Raw genomic sequence first — 19,762 nt, 5'->3', positions numbered from 1 at the left:
TCTCTGAAGTAGAGTCCAATTTCGTTGTTGCTGTTTTTTGTGGCCCTAGTGTTTTGCAGAACAAGCTTGGAAATGCTGAAGTGAGAGAAAAATAAAGTGGATTATTTAAGCATCATGTAATATAAATTATCACAAGTGACAATATTCTTGAGCCATGTATCAAGAAGTATTTCTCCCCCATAAATGTAAACACAATCTCGCTATCTGCTCAACTTGACTCATTCAATACCACTTTTCATGACAGGCCAGGACCCTGCTGCTGAGAGATGACATCCAAGTCCATGAACCCCAGCCACCCCATCCACGGCCACCCCACCCACCCAGGCCAGGCCATCCTCCTCCTCCACTTCACTCTCTACCAGTAGCTGCTCCCGTAAGTCCAGGTTCAGGTCGCACACACCCACAGGCTTTCTCTGCCAACTGTACAACAGTTAGGCCGTATCCAGAAGCCCCCTCCCGCCCCCCACCTCCGTCCAACACTCTCTCTCGGGCCCTTGGCTCTTTGCCGGACCTCGATCTGACATTGCTTGGGCGCCTCTAAAAGCCCAGTTCCCTGAGTAAACTTCTAGTATCGGCGGGGGCACCTCCTACCCGAGTACCACCCACCGCGGCAGGATATAAAAGTTGGTGGAAAGGTTGGGATCTGAGCCAGAGTCTCCTCAAAGTCCCCCCTCAGCCAGAGCACCCACCACAGCTCTAAAGGTCTTCTGCACCTATGGGTCTGACTCTTCTGGAGGTTAAGCCGAACTGCAGTTGAATAGACCCTCCCCACTCTTAAAGAGCAGACCCTCCTGCACGACCGTAGGTGATCACATGATTTCGGGGACCACCTGAACCACCGAACTGAAGAGCCCTCAATCTTCACGTGACTGAGGGGCCTGAGTCTCACCTGACCACATGATGGCAATGACCATAAGGTCCACTTGACCAACAGCAAGTGGTTCAGAAGCTGCAGAGCTGACATGAGTGGAAGAATTTTGGGTGCCACGTGTGGTAGGAGACACACTGTTGCCCATACATGGTTATACAGCGTTTAGTAGCCCACAACCTTCACGTGATGGAGATTGCTGAACTTGACATGTACCCTGCTGGGAAGGGTACCAGATCATAGCATCCACATAACCGTAAGCAGTAGATCACATCAGCTGAGGTTACCACATGCTGGTAGCTAGTCAGGGTCACATGAGAGAAGGAGCCACGTGACATGCAGGGTTCAGGAGTCCACCATGCTCTAGTGACTTGAAGGGCTGGAGCTACCACAGGGTCATGGCGGCAACAGGGCCAAAGAGACCACATGCCCTTTGGGTTTAAGGGCCTAGGGTTCTGACCGGACAGGAAGGGCTGGGCCTGTCAGGTAACTATTGTCCACAGGATGGCAGCAGCCACATGATCCGCAGCTTTAGGATCCCACAAATCTCATGTGCCTGGGAGGGCTGAGTCAGCTTTCTGACAGTAGGGTCCAATGACAGTAGGGTCCAATGACAGTAGGGTTCTACTTGATCTGCAAGTTTCAGGGGAACATTACCTTCGGGAGAACAGGAGATCTGAGATTGCCCACATTCCTCATCTGCTCTGTGATGTTGGTGCCTCGAGTGACCTTCTAAGCACACAAGCTTGGGCTTTACCTACACCCACCCCACTCTAATGTGTTAATTTTATGTGCTTCCCCCCCCTCCCGATAGCACATGAAATTTAACACATAACAAATTAACACATGAGGATGAAATAAGTCCTCCCCCAAACCACAGTCCTGGGCATGCTGTAGAAAGTACTGTTAAGAGCCTAAGCAGTGGGTACAGGTAAGCGCTGTTGACTTCAGTTTCAGGCAGGTCTGAAGGAAATTAAACCAAATCTAATGAGTTGTAGTTGTTAATTTCGGAGGAAAAGTGTATAGCGATTACTGCAGGCCACACACTTGAGAAGGATAACTCATTTAAGAGAGGTAACTCTATAGGTTACGTACTGTTACAGAACTTTCCAAATGTGAACACTGAAGTCCAGAGGTATTAAATCAATCACTTGACTAAGAGGTCACGGATATTGCAGGTGGCACACCAGGAGTGGCCCACAGGCCGTCTGGCTCCAGACTCTGTGTTCTGCTCACCCACCAGGTTCCTCACCAGAAGGTAACATTGGGTTCAGCCTTACTAATTCACAAAATCTGGCAAATCAGCCCCACTTACTGAAAATTTGAGATCATGAGAGAGCTCTTTGGGATGCCACGCTAATTAGACCCAGTCAAATTTGAGTCTATTTCATGGCCTCTATTTAAGGTTTGTGTATAGATATAAACGTATCTCTGATATGTGAAATATGTGTATATGAGTTGTTTATGAATTGCTTGATGATAGCTGAAAACATTTCCTTCTTTTAAATAAACACTGAAAAGAAGGTATCATAAAGTTTAGTCACCATACTCCCCGTGCCTGAATTACAACAACTACAAATGAGTGGAATCTGAATTCATTAGGGTTTACAGTGCATATTCCGTCTGTGTCTGCACAGAAAGAACAGAGAAAGGAGTAGGACAATATATATTGTAGGGGTTTTTTTTTTATTGCAAATCCAGAAACACCTATTTTGCTTATTTGTGTGGGAAACTGCAGGATCATCAGTATGTCCAAAATAAGTGTGATCTGATCTTTCTGGTTTGCTGGCCTCGGTAAACGATGCTTTACATTGTTCGGATTATTTTGCTAGATTCCTGCAATGTGGCATGGCTGCATAAATGAGCTGAAGAAAATGCAACAGATCAAATTTTCCACTGTGGTTATAGTTGAGGTATTAAGAAAGACAAGAGACTCTGTGGTTCTAGGCCTACTGAAAAATGTCCTAGTTTGGTGTAAAGAATTGTAAGAGAAGACAGTTATTCGTGCAGGTCACTGTGTCTTATGTAACTGTGGAGAATTATTTGTGGGACACATAAATTCAAGAGACAAAAAAGGAGGCATATCTTTATTTAAAATAGAGCCTATTATGAAACTTTACACTGGATTTAGGAAACATCTCCATGTAGTCATAGGATGGAATCTGACACCAAGACCTGATATAGTTGTTATAATTAGATACAGATGAGCAGATGAACAGTGCAAGATGCAGAACAATTTTATCGAGCCTAACTATGCTCTCCTGATGGTGATTGGGGTCAACATTTTTCACCAAAAGTCCAATTCTGGCCTCCTCATTATCCCTCTTAAGTCAGATTTTGCTCCTGTCAGACCTGATAACTCAAATCAATCATTCTTTCTCTGAGATGGCGATCAGGAGTTCCTCAGGACATTTTGAAAACATTTAGTTACATCAGTGGGGCCCTGTCACCATGCTCTACTATGTATCGCGGGGTCGGGGAAGAAACTCTATGTTTAAAGATCTGTGTATCTGGGGTCCAGTTTAGGCATTACATTTATCAGGCACTGTGTTTAGGCAGCATGATAAACCATTTCTCTTGCATGAGATTTGGCAGGATTTCACGGGAACAAACTTTCCTTCTTTTATCTTTTCTGTTTTGAGGTGGCCACTTTGGAAGTTGGTGCCAGTGGTTTTAGGAGGAGGAGTGGCTTTATCTAACACAGAGAATTGGGAAAGGGGAGCAACAGAACAGTTGTGATGCTGTTTACCTAAAGGTAAATACTCAAATTCTTCTTGTTCTAACACACATATGTACAACTAAACTAGATGTCGTATGTGACTTTACTTTCAGAAAGCAAAGTTGACTTACCTAGCAACAGTACACAGGAGACAGCATCATATGGGGCTGTATCATTATGGAAATTGCATTCAGAACCTGTTTCTCTTTGTTCCTTTTTGAAATTCGTTAAGATATATGGACGTAAGTTTACTGTCAGTGGTTTTTTTGTTTGTTTTTTTAACATCTTTATTGGAGCACAATTGCTTTAGAATGGTGTGCCAGCCTCCGCCCTACAACAAGGTGAACGAGCCACACATACAAACACGTTCCCATATCTCCTCCCTCTTTTGTCTCCCTCCCTCCCACCCTCCCTATCCCACCCCTCTAGGTGGTCACCAGGCACCAAGCTGATCTCCCTGTGCTATGTGGCTGCTTCCCACTAGCTAGCTATTTTACGTTTGGTAGTGTATATATGTCCATGCCACTCTCTCACTTTGTCACAGCTTACCCTTCCCCCTCCCCATATCTTCGAGTCCATTCTCTAGTAGGTCTGTGTCTTTATTCTCATCTTACCCGTAGGTCCTTCATGACTTTTTTTTTTCTTAATTCCATATATATGTGTTAGCATACGGTATTTGTTTTTCTCTTTCTGACTTACTTCACTCTGTATGACAGACTCTAGGTCCATCCACCTCGAAAGAAGAGAAACGGTTGCAGTTACTGTGCTGTGGCGTAGAGTTGAATATCCCTACCCACCAACCATCATGATGTAAAATTCTACAGCCCTAGGTTGAATATAATAGGTCGAATAAGAGGCTTATCCTGTGAGGATTACCATAGCATGGAAATAGGAAATTACATCCACAATTAAAATTTCTTCTGGGCAAAGGATGGAGAGAAGTGAGAAGATAAGGATTCTGTACAGGGTGCTTATTCATAAGCTGTGTCTTTTGTCATGATATGACTCTCCAGTACAATTCGGAAACCCCATCCACGTGAAAACCATTGAAAATAAAATTGTGGTTCATAGATTTTCGTAGTCCTAGTCGAGAATGAACTTTTTCCTGGGCTGCTTCTTTTTATCCACTCAAACATTTTTCCATTCAAATCATAGTTCTAGAGTGTGACGTCAGGAAGTTGGCAGAATAGGAGTCTCCAAGTAAACATTTTGCCTAATCAGCCATGGGTGAGAGTGTTTTTGTGGGGGCCCCAGTATCAAGTGAGGAAGCCCCAACACCCTGATCCTTTAAAAAAAAATTCCAAGAACAGACACGTTGAAGAGAGTAGGAAGAACAGCTTCACCCTACCAATATCAAACTTCCCGCAAGGCTACACATATCAATGCCTAGATAGATGCACTAGGCCTGCAATTCCTCCCATGGGAGATAGTGAGAATGTGGTGAGCACCTGAATACCCAGTGGTGCTAGACGCTGCCCAGGAATCCCACTTCTTTCTTGCCCAAACCCAGAACCCAGAGGTGATGAGCATGGCTGAATAGTCTTGGGATAGCAAGGAGAAGGGGAAAGGGCAAAGGCTCACAGCAAACAGGGCACCAAGCTCAAGAAAGGGCTGCAGTTCTACTAACTGCCTCACAGACTGTACCTTACAAACCTCATAGGACCCATCACCTACAGAAGCCTCAATTTGCCCACGAGCATATCCAGCACTCTATATGCCGGTCCCCCTTAGAACCGGCATTCCGTGGACACCCCTGCAGAAGGTGCACTCATGCCTCAACAGATCATGCACATGTGCATAAAGAGAACTGGCACCACTCTGCTGGATGGTGAGAACAGACATACCTTAAACACTTCAGGGTACCGAAATGGGGAAAATAAACAGGAGGCTGTCAGCATGTGTCCCGGCTTTGTGCAATTGAGAAAAGGCGTGTATCATCCAAACACTTCCTTCACAAGATGGAGCAAGAGGGGCAGAGCTGGTGAATCCACAGAAAAGGCCTCAGGGAACCCCCAGTATCCCTAGCTTGGCTGAGTGTTGCAGGTGTTTCTCTCCTGATAAAGGTCAGTAAAGGCTGATGGAGGAGATTCCTTCCTTAAATGTGAAGACACCAACACGAGATTTTCAGGGGCAGGAAAAATATAGGAAGCCCAACACCCTACCAGTGATACAAGATAATTTCCCAGTAACTGACCCCATAGAAATGGAGGTCCATTAATTGCCTGACAAAGAATTCAACATGATTGTTTTAAACATGCCAAGCCAGCTGCAAGACAACTCAGTGAAATCAGAAAAGCAATACCTGAACAAAATGAAAAAGTCAACAAGGAGATAGAAATCACAAAAAGGAGCCAAAAGGAAATTATGGAGCTGAAGAATACAATGGATGAATTTAGAAATATAATAGAGAGCTATAAAAACAGACTTCATCAAGCAGAAGAAAAAATGCATGAACTCAAAAAGAAGTTATCTAATCAGAGGAGAAAAAAAAGAATGAAAAAGAGTGGGGAAAATCTATGGGTTTTTTAAAACACCATTAAATGGACTCATATATAGATGATGGGGACCCTGGAGGAGGAGGAGGGGAGAGAGAGAGCGAGAGAAAGAGAGAGAGAGAGAGAGAGAGAGAGAGAGAGGTGTGGGGGTGATTTTATTTATAGAAATAATGGCTGAAAACCACCCAACTTGTGGGAGCAACATGGACCCCCAAGTTCACAAAACTCGAAAGTCCTCAAACAGTTTCATCTCATACGAGGTTATATGAAGACACATTATACTAAAAATATCAAAAGTCAAAGACAAGGAAATAATTTTTTTTTCTTTTCTTAACTGTGTTTATATTTTACTTATTTATTTTGAATACTTACAACAATCTAGAATTTTTGTCATATCTATTAAAAATTAATTTTTATTGGAGTATAGTTGCTTTACAATGTTGTGTTAGTTTCTGCTCTACAGCAAAGTGAATCAGATATATATATATATATATATATATATCCCCTCTCTTGTGGATGTCCTTCCCGTTTGGTTCACCACAGAGCATTGAGTAGAGTTCCCTGTGCTATACAGTAGGTTCTCATTCGTTATCTATTTTATATATAGTAGTGTATATATGTCAATCCCAATCTCCCAATTCAACCCCCCCTTCCCACTCTGCTATCCATATGTCTGTCCTCTACATCCGTGTCTCTATTTCTGCTTTGCAAATAAGTTCATCTGCATCATTTTTCTAGGTTCCACTTATAAGGTACATATTATGATATGTTTTTCTCTTTCTGAATTACTTCACTCGGTATGACAGTCTCTAGGTCCATCCACGTCTGTGCAAATGGCACAATTTCGTTCCTTTTTATGTCTGAGTAATGTTCCACTGTATATGTGTGCCACACCTTCTTTATCCATTCCTCTGTTGATGGACATTTAGGTTGCTTCCATGTCCTGGCTATTGTAAATAGTGCTGCAATGAACACTGGGGTACATGTACTTTTTGAATTATGGTTTTCTCAGGGTATATGCCCAGGTGTGGGGTTGCTGGGTCATATGGTAGTTCTATTTTTAGTTTTTTAAGGAACCTCCATACTGTTCTCCATAGTGGCTGTATCAATTTACATTCCCACCAACAGTGTAAGAGGGTTCCCTTTTCAAGGAGAGAATTGTTAAGTCTGTGAGAGAAATGCCACTTGTCATATACAAGGGAACAGCATAAGGCTATCAGGAGATTTCTGAAAAGAAATCTTGCAGTCCAGGAGAGAGTGGGATGATATATTCAAAGTGCTTAAAGAAAACAACCGACAACCAAGAATACTCTATTCAGAAAAGCCATCCTTCAGAAATGAAAGATAAATGATGACATTCCCAGACAAGCAAAAGCTGAGGGAGTTATTCACCACTCGACCTGCCTTACAAAAATGCTAAAGGGAGTTCTTTGAGTGGAAACAAAAAATTTACAACATGAAAACCTACGAAAGCATATAACTCATACGTAAAAGTAAGCATATAGTCAAATTCAGAACACTCCAACATTGTAATGGTGGTGGATAAAACACTTTTAAATTTAGTATAAAAACAGAAAGACAAAAGTATTAAAAATAAATGCAGTTGCACTAATTCATTAGTGCTCACAATATAAAAGATACAAACTGGGACATCAATAACATAAAATGAGGTGGGAAGAAGTAAATGTGTAGAGATTTCGCATATGATCAAAGTTAAGCTGTTATCATCTTAAAGCAGACTGGCATAACTAAAGATGTTTTATGTAAGCATGGTGCTAACCACCATGTTTAATTAATTTTAGTTTTTTTTTGTAAGTCTTTGAAATGCAGTGCATTATCTCAAAATGTAAGCAATATGAACAGATTATTAAATAATTTTGCATCCTTTCTCTTCTTTTAATTGAAATGTAGTTGATTACAATATTATATTAGTTTTAGGTGTACAGCAGAGTGATCCAGCATTTTTTCAGGTTATACTCCACTACAAGTTATTATCAGATAATGCCTATAATTCCCTGTGCTATACAGTATATCAGTGTTGCTTTCCCATTTTATACATAGTAGTTGTACCTCTTAATCCCATGCCCCTAATTTGATTTGTCCCTCCTACCTTCCCTCTCCCTTTTGGTAACCAAAATTTTGTTTTCTATATCTGTGAGTCTGTTTCCATTGTGCATATGCATTCATTTGTATTAGTTTTTAGATTCCACATATAAGTGGTATCATACAGTATTTGTCTTTCTATATCTGACATTTCACTAAGCATAATATTGTCTAGGTCCATCCATGTTGCAGCAAAGAGCAGAATTTCATTCTTTTTATGGCTAATATTCCATTGTGTGTGTATATATGCCACATTTTTCTATCAATTCATCTGTTGATGGGCACTTGGGTTGCTTCCATATCTTTCTTATTGTAAATAGTGCTGCTATGAACCTTGGGGTGCGTGTATCTTTTCAAAACAATGATTTTGTTATTTTTCTGTATATGTATCCAGGAGTGGAATTGCTGGATCTTATGGTAGTTTTATTTTTAGTTTTTAAGGGAGCTCCATATTGTTTTCCATAGTGGTTGCACCAATTTACATTCCCACCAACAGTACACAAAGATTCCCTTTACTCCACATCCTCTTCAGTATTTGTTATTTGTAGACATTTTGATGCTAGCCATTCTGACAGGTGCGAGATGATATGTTGTTGTGATTTGCATTTCTCTAAATATTAGCGATGCTGAGCATCTTTTCATGTGCCTGTTAACCATGTGTACATCTTCTTTGGAAAAATGTCTATTCAGGTCTTCTGCCCATTTATCATTGGGTTGTTTGTCGTTTTGATATTGAGTTCTATGAGTTGTTTATATATTTTGGATATTAACCCCTTGTCGCTCACATCATTTGCAAATATTTTATCCCAGTCTTTGGGTTTTCTTTTCATTTTTGTTGATGGTTTCCTTTCCTGTGCAAAAGCTTTTAAGTTTAATTAGGTCTCGTTAGATTTTTTTTGTTTTTATTTATTTTGCTTTAGGAGATTTATCCAAAGGAATATTGGTATGATTTTTATCAAAGCGTGTTCTGCTTATGTTCTCTTCTAGGAGTTTTATGTTTTGAGGTCTTGCATTTAGCTGTTTAAACCATTTTATTTTTGTGTATGGTGTGAGGGAATGTTCTAATCTTTGTTTCACATATAGATGACCAGTTTTCCCAACACCACTGATTGAAGAAACTGCCTTTTCTCCATTGTATATTCTTGCCTCCTTTTCTGTAGACTAATTGACCATACGTGCATGGGTTTATTTCTGGACTGTCTATTCTATTCCATTGATCGATGTGTCTGTTTTTGTGTTAGGCCCATGCTGTTTTGATTAGCTTTGTTTCATAGTCCGAAGTCTGGGAGGATAATTTGAGCAGACTATGTGAGGGGGAAAAGTGAGAAAAATACTGGGTTATTGGGGAATAAATAATTTCCCAAGTCTTCCAAGAAAGAGTAGAGAAACTGACAAATCATAGGAATGTCTACACTCTGAGTGAGATCAGAGACTTTATCTTTCTTAGCGCCTGGAAAAGTACCTAAGTCATAACAGATACTTGGTGAATGTGTGTGGATTAAGGAATAACTGAGCCAGGGGTCTGAGACCTGGGAAATCAGGTAGCAATATGCTGATGAAGATACCAGTAGGTAGTTGACATAGTTTGTTTGTTTCCTTTTAGTTGCATACAGCTTCTCATAAGCTACCTGAGGTAATCAGAAATACAAGAAGTTTGCAGGTCCCTAGAGGGTAAAATTATTCAACAACTACCACCTCTAGGAAGAGTTTCAATTGATCTGACTTGTGTCAAGCGCCCATAAATGGATAAGTGAACCAATCAGTGTGGATAAGGAAATGATGTACCATGACTGGGTCAGCTTACGTCACATACCCAACACTGTGGTTAGCAACCAGAAAATGTAGAGGGCAGTGGGCAAGAGATCCAGCGGACCTTTCAAATTCCTCTATTTCCTTTTTAAAGTTCCTCTTTTATAGAGATCAGTTTACATATCCAGTGTTCCTAACCCCAGTTTCCTAGAACAGTAGAACTTTATATATGTGTCTCTACAAACTTGGGTATCAGGCAAAAAAAAAAAAAAAAGTGAATGCTTTCATGGCCACACTCATCAGTGTTGAAACACCTCCCTGTGCTGTGGAAATCACTCTGAACAACTGACCCATTTCATGTCGTTCCTCTGTGCCCCGTGCAGCATCGCTTCCAGCTGAGCTTGAACTTCAGCAAGTTTCTGTCGGTCCAAATGGTCATGAAAAATCCATTCCTTGTAGCAATAGACAGGGACAGGATAAATCACATACTTCAGCTTCATCAAGGATGTCAAGTGCTGCAGAAGGCTCTTGAGCACAGGCATTGTAATGGGATTGAAGGCAAAGCTAAGGACATGGAGGTGGGTACAGTGGCTCAGGACTGGGAGGACGGCAGAGAGAGTAGAATCAGTTATCATACAATTGTTTATCTCCAGATGTTGCGGGGTGCTTGAGACCTTCTCCAGCAGAGCCTGGAAGGGCTCATAAACTTCTGAGAAGATCTGGTTGTTACTGAGACTCAATACCCTTAGGTGGGTGGCCTGAGAGCTCTGGGACAGGACAGTGACATCTCTGTGAGAAAGGTGACAGTGAGGTAGATACAGTGAATCCAACTGAGGTGGCACAACTCTACAGAGAGAAAAATGTAAGGTTATTTCAGAAGAATGAGGGCAATGACCCCCAAATTTTAGGTACCTAAGGCTCTAGAATAAACTACTGTGTTCATGGTTTGCAAAGGTGGTTAACAATGTGGACTTTGGGATCAGACTTTATAGATTTGTGACCCTGAGAAAGTTACTTTACCACTCTGAGGTACAGGGTTTCAATCCTGAAAATGTGCACAGCAGTAATTATTATACAGAACTGTGGGAAAGATTAAGTGAAGAAATTGCATGCACTTAGTATATACGACATAATCAGTGTTGGATCTGATTCACTTATTTGGTGAGGATGGGTCTGGGAAAGCAGCCAACTGAGGGTTTCCTTTGACTAGTACCCAGATGACAAGCTCTCCATTCAGGGTCTAAAGCTTGGGGGAAATACAGGAGCAAAATTATCTGGCAGTGTTAACTATTGGGGCCCATCCATGGGCATGTGCATTAGTCCTATAGCTTAATGTTTCTCCATCTGAATGCCTCCCCTTCCTCTCTAGAGAGCTGTAAAATCCAATAGGAGAAGGACTGAGTCTTTTTTACCAGTATGTTTACAGACTTCTTTTAGGGTCTGCCCACGGTCACTGAATGAATGAATGAATGAATGAGCACAGCTTCCTTTTCTAACCTCATCTGCTGCTCAACATAAGGTACTCTCTCTCCCGCGGCTACATTCAAACTCCCAGCAGTGCCTATGCTGAGGCAAAGAGAGAAATGGGTTACAAGGAGCTTAGGAAGATCCAAGCATGGTCTCTTCTGTGTTAACAATGAGGTGATCAGGGAACCCAGGTTCCTCCCCACCCCCTCACCTGAGCAGTTTGTGCAGTTGATCTGTGAGGCAGAAGAAAGACAAGCTGAGCTCCTGGAGATGGTCCAGCCGCCCAAGGCAGAGGAGAAAAGATCTGAAGTTCCTTCTCTTAAAAGATTTAAAGGGGATGTCACACAGAGTAAGGCTGTTCAGGTGGATCACCTGAGCCAAAAGGGTGACGACTTCACTCAGATTAGCCTGATCCATTTCCTGGTTCTCAATGCACCCCAGATCCAGAAACTGCAGGATACTTTTGTGCCCAGACATTCTATCGATTTGCAAATCTCTGCAGCAGACGTGCAAGGACCCAACATTCTGCTGAATTTTACTACAAAGGAAAGAGAGGAATTGCTCTGTTCTCAAGGTACTATTGAGGGAAATATCCACTAGTAATTCCATGGATTCCTGAGCTGACTGAGGCTCAGACCCGGAATTACCAATCCCGAGGCACATGACTCTATGCTGAGCTTCTTCTATCTTAAGGATAGAGTGCTGAGAGTAAATGCATGACTTAAAACAGAAAGGGAATGCGGTCCCAATCTCAGAGCATATTGTCTCACAGTCCAGGTCACATCTTAAATCTAGGATCCTCAGTTTGGGCCCCCTGTAAGGAAAGGAAGAGACAGAACACATGAGAGATAGCTGATTTTAATATAACCCAGCAAGATCAATGATGAGAAGCAGGGACAGAACACTTTAACCCTGGTTTTCACTTCATTGCCATTCACCAAGAAGTTCTTTCCACACAAATGCAGCGTCTTTCATCCTTTCCCCACCCCCTCCTTCACCTCCGGTCTTTCCCTGTCTCAATGCCCATATTCCACTTTTGTGTAATCGCACTCAGATCCATTCATAGTATCCCCAAACACCTCTATTCTATAATCAACACTATAAGGCAATAGAGTCCCGAAGGTGACCCCAAGTGCTGACCGACAGCTCTGCAAAGACTGCAGTATTCACCATTGGCTACAGTTGGGAGACCGTTGGGTATTCCCCTGCCCCAGGCTACAGCATACACTCCTGCTGACTCCCTGCGTCTCTACTGGTAATAGTCTTACCAAGAGGAAGAGTTCTGGGCAGGGAGGATCTGCAGACCATCAATCATGGCTTCCAAGATGTCATAGTATGACTTTCGTGTGTTCAATGACCCAATATGGAGACAGCGAAAAGGCCAAACCCTAACCATTGCCTTTAGTATCATCCTATGCCCACCAGAGAAGGCAGCGTTGAACAATGGAACAAAGAGGTCTCTTGGGATTTCGTCCAGGGCATGGATAGCTGCAGGCTCATTATTCAGCAGACTCTTTGCAGCAAGCTCTAGGAGGGTGACTGTGGTCTTTTGGTCCATCTTCAAAAACCTGCTTCAGAGTGGAGAATTTTTAGAAATCCTGAGAAGATACCTATAGTCACTTGTTTGCTTCCAGGGTTAGCTATGGGCAAAACACTTATTGAATAAGTATGTGGTGAATCATAGGGCCAACTCAAGTGACCTCTACTATAGGAATAGAATGAAAACGGACTTGTGTGTATATTTAAATAAATATGTGTACACAAACGTGTGTATACACACACACACACACACACACACACACACTTACATGAGATAAAATGCCATTAGAAATCAGAGGTAAGTTAGCAGAAGACAATGCTGACCACCTAGCTGCCTTCCTCAAATTATTTCCTCCTGAGGAGCTTCAAGATGGCAGAAGAGTAAGAAGTGGAGATCACCTTCCTGCCCACAAATACATCAGAAATACATCTACATGTGGAACAACTCCTACAGAACACCTACTGAATGCTGCCAGAAGTCCTCAGACCTCCCAAAAGGCAAGAAACTCCCCAAGGACCTGGGTAGGGTAAAAGAAAAAATAAAAAACAGAGACAAAAGGATAGGGATGGGACCTGCACCAGTGGGAGGGAACTCTGAAGGAGGAAAGGTTTCCACACACTAGGAAGCCCGTTCGTGGGTGGAGACTGCTGGTGGTGAGGGTGGGAGCTTTGGAGCCACAGAGCAGAGCGCAGCAAAAGGGCTGCAGAGGGCAAAGTGGAGAGATTCCCGCACAGGGGATCGGTGCCGACCAGCACTCACCAGACCCAGAGGCTTGTCTGCACACCCACGGGGGTGGGCGGTGGCTGGGAGCTGTGACTCGGGCTTCGGAGGTCAGATCCCAGGGAGAGGACTGGGGTTGGCTACATGAACACAGCCTGAAGGGGGCTAGTGTGCCATGGCTAGCTAAGAGGGACTCCGGGAAAAAGTGTGGAGCTGCCGAAGAGACAAGATACTTTTTCTTGCCTCTTTGTTAACTGGTGCGCCAGAGGGGATTAAGAGCACTGCTTAAAGGAACTCCAGAGAAGGACGCGAGGAAATAGTTAATCAAGTCCAGGAAGCACAGAGAGTCCCATACAGGATAAATCCAAGGAGAAACACGCCAAGACACATATTAAGCAAACTATCAAAAATTAAACACAAAGAACAAATATTAAAAGCAGCAAGGGAAAAACGACAAGTAACACATAAGGGAATCCCCATAAGATAAATAGCTGATCTTCCAGCAGAAACTCTGCAAGCCAGAAGGGAGTGTCAGGACATATTTAAAGTGATGAAAGAGAAAAACCTACAACCAAGATTACTCTACCCAACAAGGATCTCATTCAGATGTGAAGGAGAAATTAAAAGCTTTACAGACAAGCAAAAGCTAGGAGAATTCAGCACCACCAAACTAGCTTAATAACAAATGCTAAAGGAACTTCTTTAGGCAAGAAGCACAAGAGAAGGAAAAGACCTACAATTAAAAAAAACCCAAAAGAATTAACAAAATGGTAACCGGAACATACATATCGATAATTACCTTAAATGTAAATGGATTAAATGCTCCAACCAAAAGATATAAATTGGCTGAATGGATACAAAAACAAGACCCATATATATGCTGTCTACAAGAGACCCACTTCAGACCTAGAGACACATACAGACTGAAAGTAAGGGGATGGAAAAAGATACTCCATGCAAATGTAAATCAAAAGAAAGCTGGAGTAGCAATTCTCATATCAGACAAAATAGACTTTGAAACAAAGACTATTACAAGAGACAAAGAAGGACACTACATAATGATCAAGGGATCAATCCAAGAAGAAGATATAACAATTGTAAATATTTACGCACCCAACATAGGAGCACCTCACTACATAAGGCAAATACTAACAGCCATAAAAAGGGAAGTGAACAGTAACACAATCATAGTAGGGGACTTTAACACCCCACTTTCACCAATGGACAGATCATCCAAAATGAAAATAAATAAGGAAACACAAGCTTTAAATGATACATTAAACAAGATGGACTTAATTGATATTTATAGGACATCCCATCCAAAAAGAACAGAATACACATTTTTCTCAAGTGCTCATGGAACATTCTGCAGGATAGATCATATCTTGGGTCACAAATCAAGCCTTGGTAAATTTAAGAAATTTAAAATCATATCAAGTATCTTTTCTGACCACAATGCTATGAGACTAGATAACAATTACGGGAAAAAATCTGTAAGAAATACAAACACATGGAGGCTAAACAATACACGACTAAGTAACCAAGAGATCACTGAAGAAATCAAAGAGGAAATCAAAAATTACCTAGAAACAAATGACAATGAAAACACGAGGACCCAAACCTATGGGATGCAGTATAAGCACTTCTAGGAGGAAAGCTTATAGCAATACAATCCTACCTCAAGACACAAGAAACATCTCAAATAAACAACCTAACCTTACAAATAAAGCAGTAGAGAAAGAAGAACAAAAAAAAAAACCCACACATAACAGAAGGAAAGAAATCATAAAAATCAGATCAGAAATAAATGAAAAAGAAATGAAGGAAACGATAGCAAAGATCAATAAAACTAAAACCTGGTTCTTTGAGAAGACAAACAAAATTGATAAACCATTAGCCAGACTCATCAAGAAAAAATGGGACAAGACTCAAATCGATAGAATTAGAAATAAAAAAGGAGAAGTAACAACTGACACTGCAGAAATACAAAGGATCATGCGAGATTACTACAAGCAACTCTATGCCAATAAAATGGACAACCTGGAAGAAATGGGCAAATTCTTAGAAAGGTATGACCTTCCAAGATTGAACCAGGAAGAAATAGAAAATATGAACAGCCCAATCACAATCACTGAAATTGAAACTGTGATTAAAAATCTTCCAACAAACAAAAACCCAAGACCAGATGGCTTCACAGGCAAATTCTATCAAACATTTAGAGAAGAGCTAACACCTATCCATCTCAAACTCTTCCAAAATGTAGCAGAGGGAGGAACACTCCCACACTCATTCTACGAGGCCACCATCACTCTGATACAAAAACCAGACAAAGTTGTCACAAAGAAAGAAAACTACAGACCAATATCACTGATGAGCGTAGATGAAAAATCCTCAACACAATCTTAGCAAACAGAATCCAACAGCACATTAAAAGGATCATACATTATGACCAAGTGGGGTTTATCCCAGGAATGCAAAGATTCTTCAGTATATGCAAATTAATCAACGTGATACATTATATTAAAAAACTGAAGGAGAAAGCCCATATGATCACCTCAATAGATTCAGAGAAAGCTTTTGACAAAATTGAACACCCATTTATGAAAATAACCTTCCAGAAAGTAGTCATAGAAGGACCTTCCCTCAACATAATAAAGGCCATATATGACAAATCCACAGCCAACATCGTCCTCAATGGTGAAAAACTGAAAGCATTTCCACTAAGATCAGGAACAAGACAAGGTTGCCCACTCACACCACTATTATTCAACATAGTTTTGGAAGTTTCAGCCACTGCAATCAGAGAAGAAAAAGAAATAAAAGGAATCCAAATTGGAAAAGAAGAAGTAAAGTTGTCACTCTTTGCAGATGACATGATACTATACATAGAGAATCCTAAAGATGCTACCAGAAAACTACTAGAGCTAATCAATGAATTTGGTAAAGTATCAGGATACAAAATGAATGCACAGAAATCTCTGGCATTCCTATACACTAATGATGAAAAATCTGAAAGAGAAATTAATGAAACACTCCTATTTACCATTGCCACAAAAAGAATAAAATATCTAGGAACAAACCTACCTAAGGAGACAAAAGACTTGTATGCAGAAAATTATAAGACACTGATGAAAGAAATTAAAGATGATACAAATAGATGGAGAGATATACCATGCTCTTGGATTGGAAGAATCAACATTGTGAAAATGACTCTACTACCCAAAGCAATCTACAGATTCAATGCAATGCCTATCAAACTACCACTGGCATTTTTCACAGAAATAGAACAAAAAACTTCACAATTTGTATGAAAACACAAAAGACACCAAATAGGCAAAGCAATCTTGAGAACGAAAAGTGGAGCTGGAGGAATCAGGATCCCTGACTTCAGACTATACTACAAAGCTACAGTAATCAAGACAATATGGTACTAGCACAAAAACAGAAATATAGATCAATGGAACAGGATAGAAAGCCCAGAGATAAACCCACACACATATGGTCACAGTATCTTTGATAAAGGAGGCAGGAATGTGCAGTAGAGAATGGATAGACTCTTCAATATGTGGTGCTGGGAAAACTGGACATGTACATGTAAATGTATGAAATTAGAACACTTCCTAACACCATACACAAAAATAAACTCAAAAGGGATTAAAGACTTAAATGTAAGGCCAGACACTGTAAAACCCTTGGAGGAAACCAGGCATAATGCTCTATGACTTACATCACGGCAAGATCCTTTTTGACCCACCTCCTAGAGTAATGGAAATATAAACAAAAATAAGCAAATGGGACCTAATGAAACTTAAAAGCTTTTGCACAGCAAAGGAAACCATAAAGAAGACCAAAAGACAACCCTCAGAATGGGAGAAAATATTTGCAAATGAAGCAACTGACGAAGGATTAATCTCCAAAATTTAGAAGCAGCTCAATTACAAAAAAACCCCAATCCAATGCAAAAATGGGCAGAAGACCTAAATAGACATTTCTCCAAAGAAGATATACAGATTGCCAACAAACACATGAAAGAATGCTCAATGTCATTGATCATTAGAGAAATGCAAATCAAAACTACAATGAGATATCGTCTCACACCGGTCAGAATGGCCATCGTCAAAAAATCTAGAAACTATAAATGCTGGAGAGGGTGTGGAGAAAAGGGAAAACTCTTGCACTTTTGGTGGGAATGTAAAATGATACAGCCGCTATGGAGAACAGTATGGAGGTTCCTTAAAAAACTAAAAATAGAACTACCATACGACCCAGCAATTGCACTACTGGGCATATACTCTGAGAAAAGGTCATGAAGTACCTAGGGGTAAGCATGGAGTTTAGGATATGGGGAGGGGGAAGGGTAAGCTGTGACTAAGTGAGAGAATGGCATGGACATATATACTCTACCAAACGTAAAATAGGTAGCTAGTGGGAAGCAGCCGTGTAGCACAGGGAGATCAGCTACGTGGTCTGTGACCACCTAGAGGGGTGGGATAGGGAGGTAGGGAGGGAGGGAGATGCAAGAGGGTAGAGATATGGGAACATATGTATATGTATTACTGATTCACTTTGTTATAAAGCAGAAACTAACACACCATTGTAAAGCAATTATACACCAATAAAGATGTTAAAATAAATAAATAAATAAATAAATATATACATATATATATATATATATATATATATATATAGAGGAACAACCAAATTTGACACACACAGAAAAGGAAATGGCAACGTGACCACACAGGCAGAGGTTGTTGTGATGTGACCACAAGCCAAAGGATGCTGGCAGCCACAAGAAGCTGGAAGAAGCAAGAATGGATTCTCCCCTGGAACCTCCAGAAGGAGAACAGCCCTGCCCACACTTTGATTTCAGCTCAGTGATATTGACTTCAGACTTGGCTTTCAGAACTATGAAAGAATAAATTTCTACCATTTTAAGCCACCAAAAAAATAATAAAATAAAATAGATAAAGAAAAAAAAGAAAATTGTCGGAAGAACCTAGGGGTAAGACGGGAATAAAGATGCAGACCTACTAGAGGCTGGACTTGAGGATACGGGGAGGGGGAAGGGCGAGCTGGGATAAAGTGAGAGAGTGTCATGGACATATGTACACTACCAAATGTAAAATAGATCGCTAGTGAGAAGCAGCCCCATAGCACAGGGAGATCAGCTCGGTGCTTTGTGACCACCTAGAGGGGTGGGATAGGGAGGGTGGGAGGGAGGGAGCTGAAAGAGTAAAGAGATATGGGGACATATGTGTATGTATGACTGATTCACTTTGTTATAAGGCAGAAACTGACACACCATTGTAAAGCAATTATACTCAAATAAAGATGTTAAAAATATTATTTTCTCCCAAAAGGATACAAACCAATAAGAAGAAAAATGTACATCTACACAAAAGCCACACCCTCATCATTACTTTAAAATGGAGAAGGCCAAAAATTCAAAAGAATTGTGAGTAAAAAAAGAAAAGTCATGAATCCTCGCATAGGATTTGTCACACTCCCATTGCTAGGCTTTGTGGAAAACAAAAAGACAGACCAAGAAAAGCTGCCAAGAGAGAGGAAAGAAGATGGAAAAGGGCTGAAAGCTGATCTAAAACTACAGCAGAAGGACTAAGCCCAGAATAAATCTAAAAATACCAAAAATGTGTCCTAGAATATGAGAGCCTGGGCTACAGGGATAGCACTCCAAAATCGGAGTTTATGAAGGGACAGAGATGATTTAAAGTGCATTCTTTGAAAGATATAACGCTTAGGGAAGAATAAAGGCAAAGAGTTAGGGAGAAGCTTCCATTGGCGCTTGGGTAATGACGGAGAAAATAAACAAAAGGGGAAAATTAAGGATCTTGCAAGACATAAGAGAACCGCAGAATCAGAGCACTCAGGACTTCTCCCTTCATCACCAAAACAAACGAACAAAATAAAAAGGATCTGGACTTTGCCATACTAACAAAAAAAATCACATTATTAAATCAGGAATCTTGTTGAAAAAACCAATATCATACAGATGAACAGAATGAAGGGAATTCTATACCAAACTTTGTAAAAAAAAAATAAAGAGAGATGAGGAAACAAAAGTGCATACATATTAAACC

General features: G+C 40.9%; 1 protein-coding gene across 1 annotated transcript; it reads right to left on the bottom strand.

Annotated features, from left to right (window-relative positions):
• Nucleotides 1-10,266: 10,266 nt before the first annotated feature.
• On the bottom strand, nt 10,267-12,959 carry LOC309978024 (melanoma antigen preferentially expressed in tumors-like; the record flags this gene model as incomplete). Its single annotated transcript, XM_082864388.1, has 3 exons — nt 10,267-10,780; nt 11,613-12,215; nt 12,670-12,959. The coding sequence occupies 3 exons, from the start codon at nt 12,957-12,959 to the stop codon at nt 10,267-10,269; spliced, it is 1,407 nt and encodes a 468-aa protein (XP_082720514.1).
• Between the last annotated feature and the right edge of the window lie 6,803 nt (nt 12,960-19,762).

This window comes from Leucopleurus acutus (assembly GCF_964270905.1).
Source record: "Leucopleurus acutus genome assembly, chromosome: X".
Lineage (NCBI taxonomy): Eukaryota > Metazoa > Chordata > Mammalia > Artiodactyla > Delphinidae > Leucopleurus > Leucopleurus acutus.
This window is presented reverse-complemented; position numbering and strand designations above follow the sequence as displayed.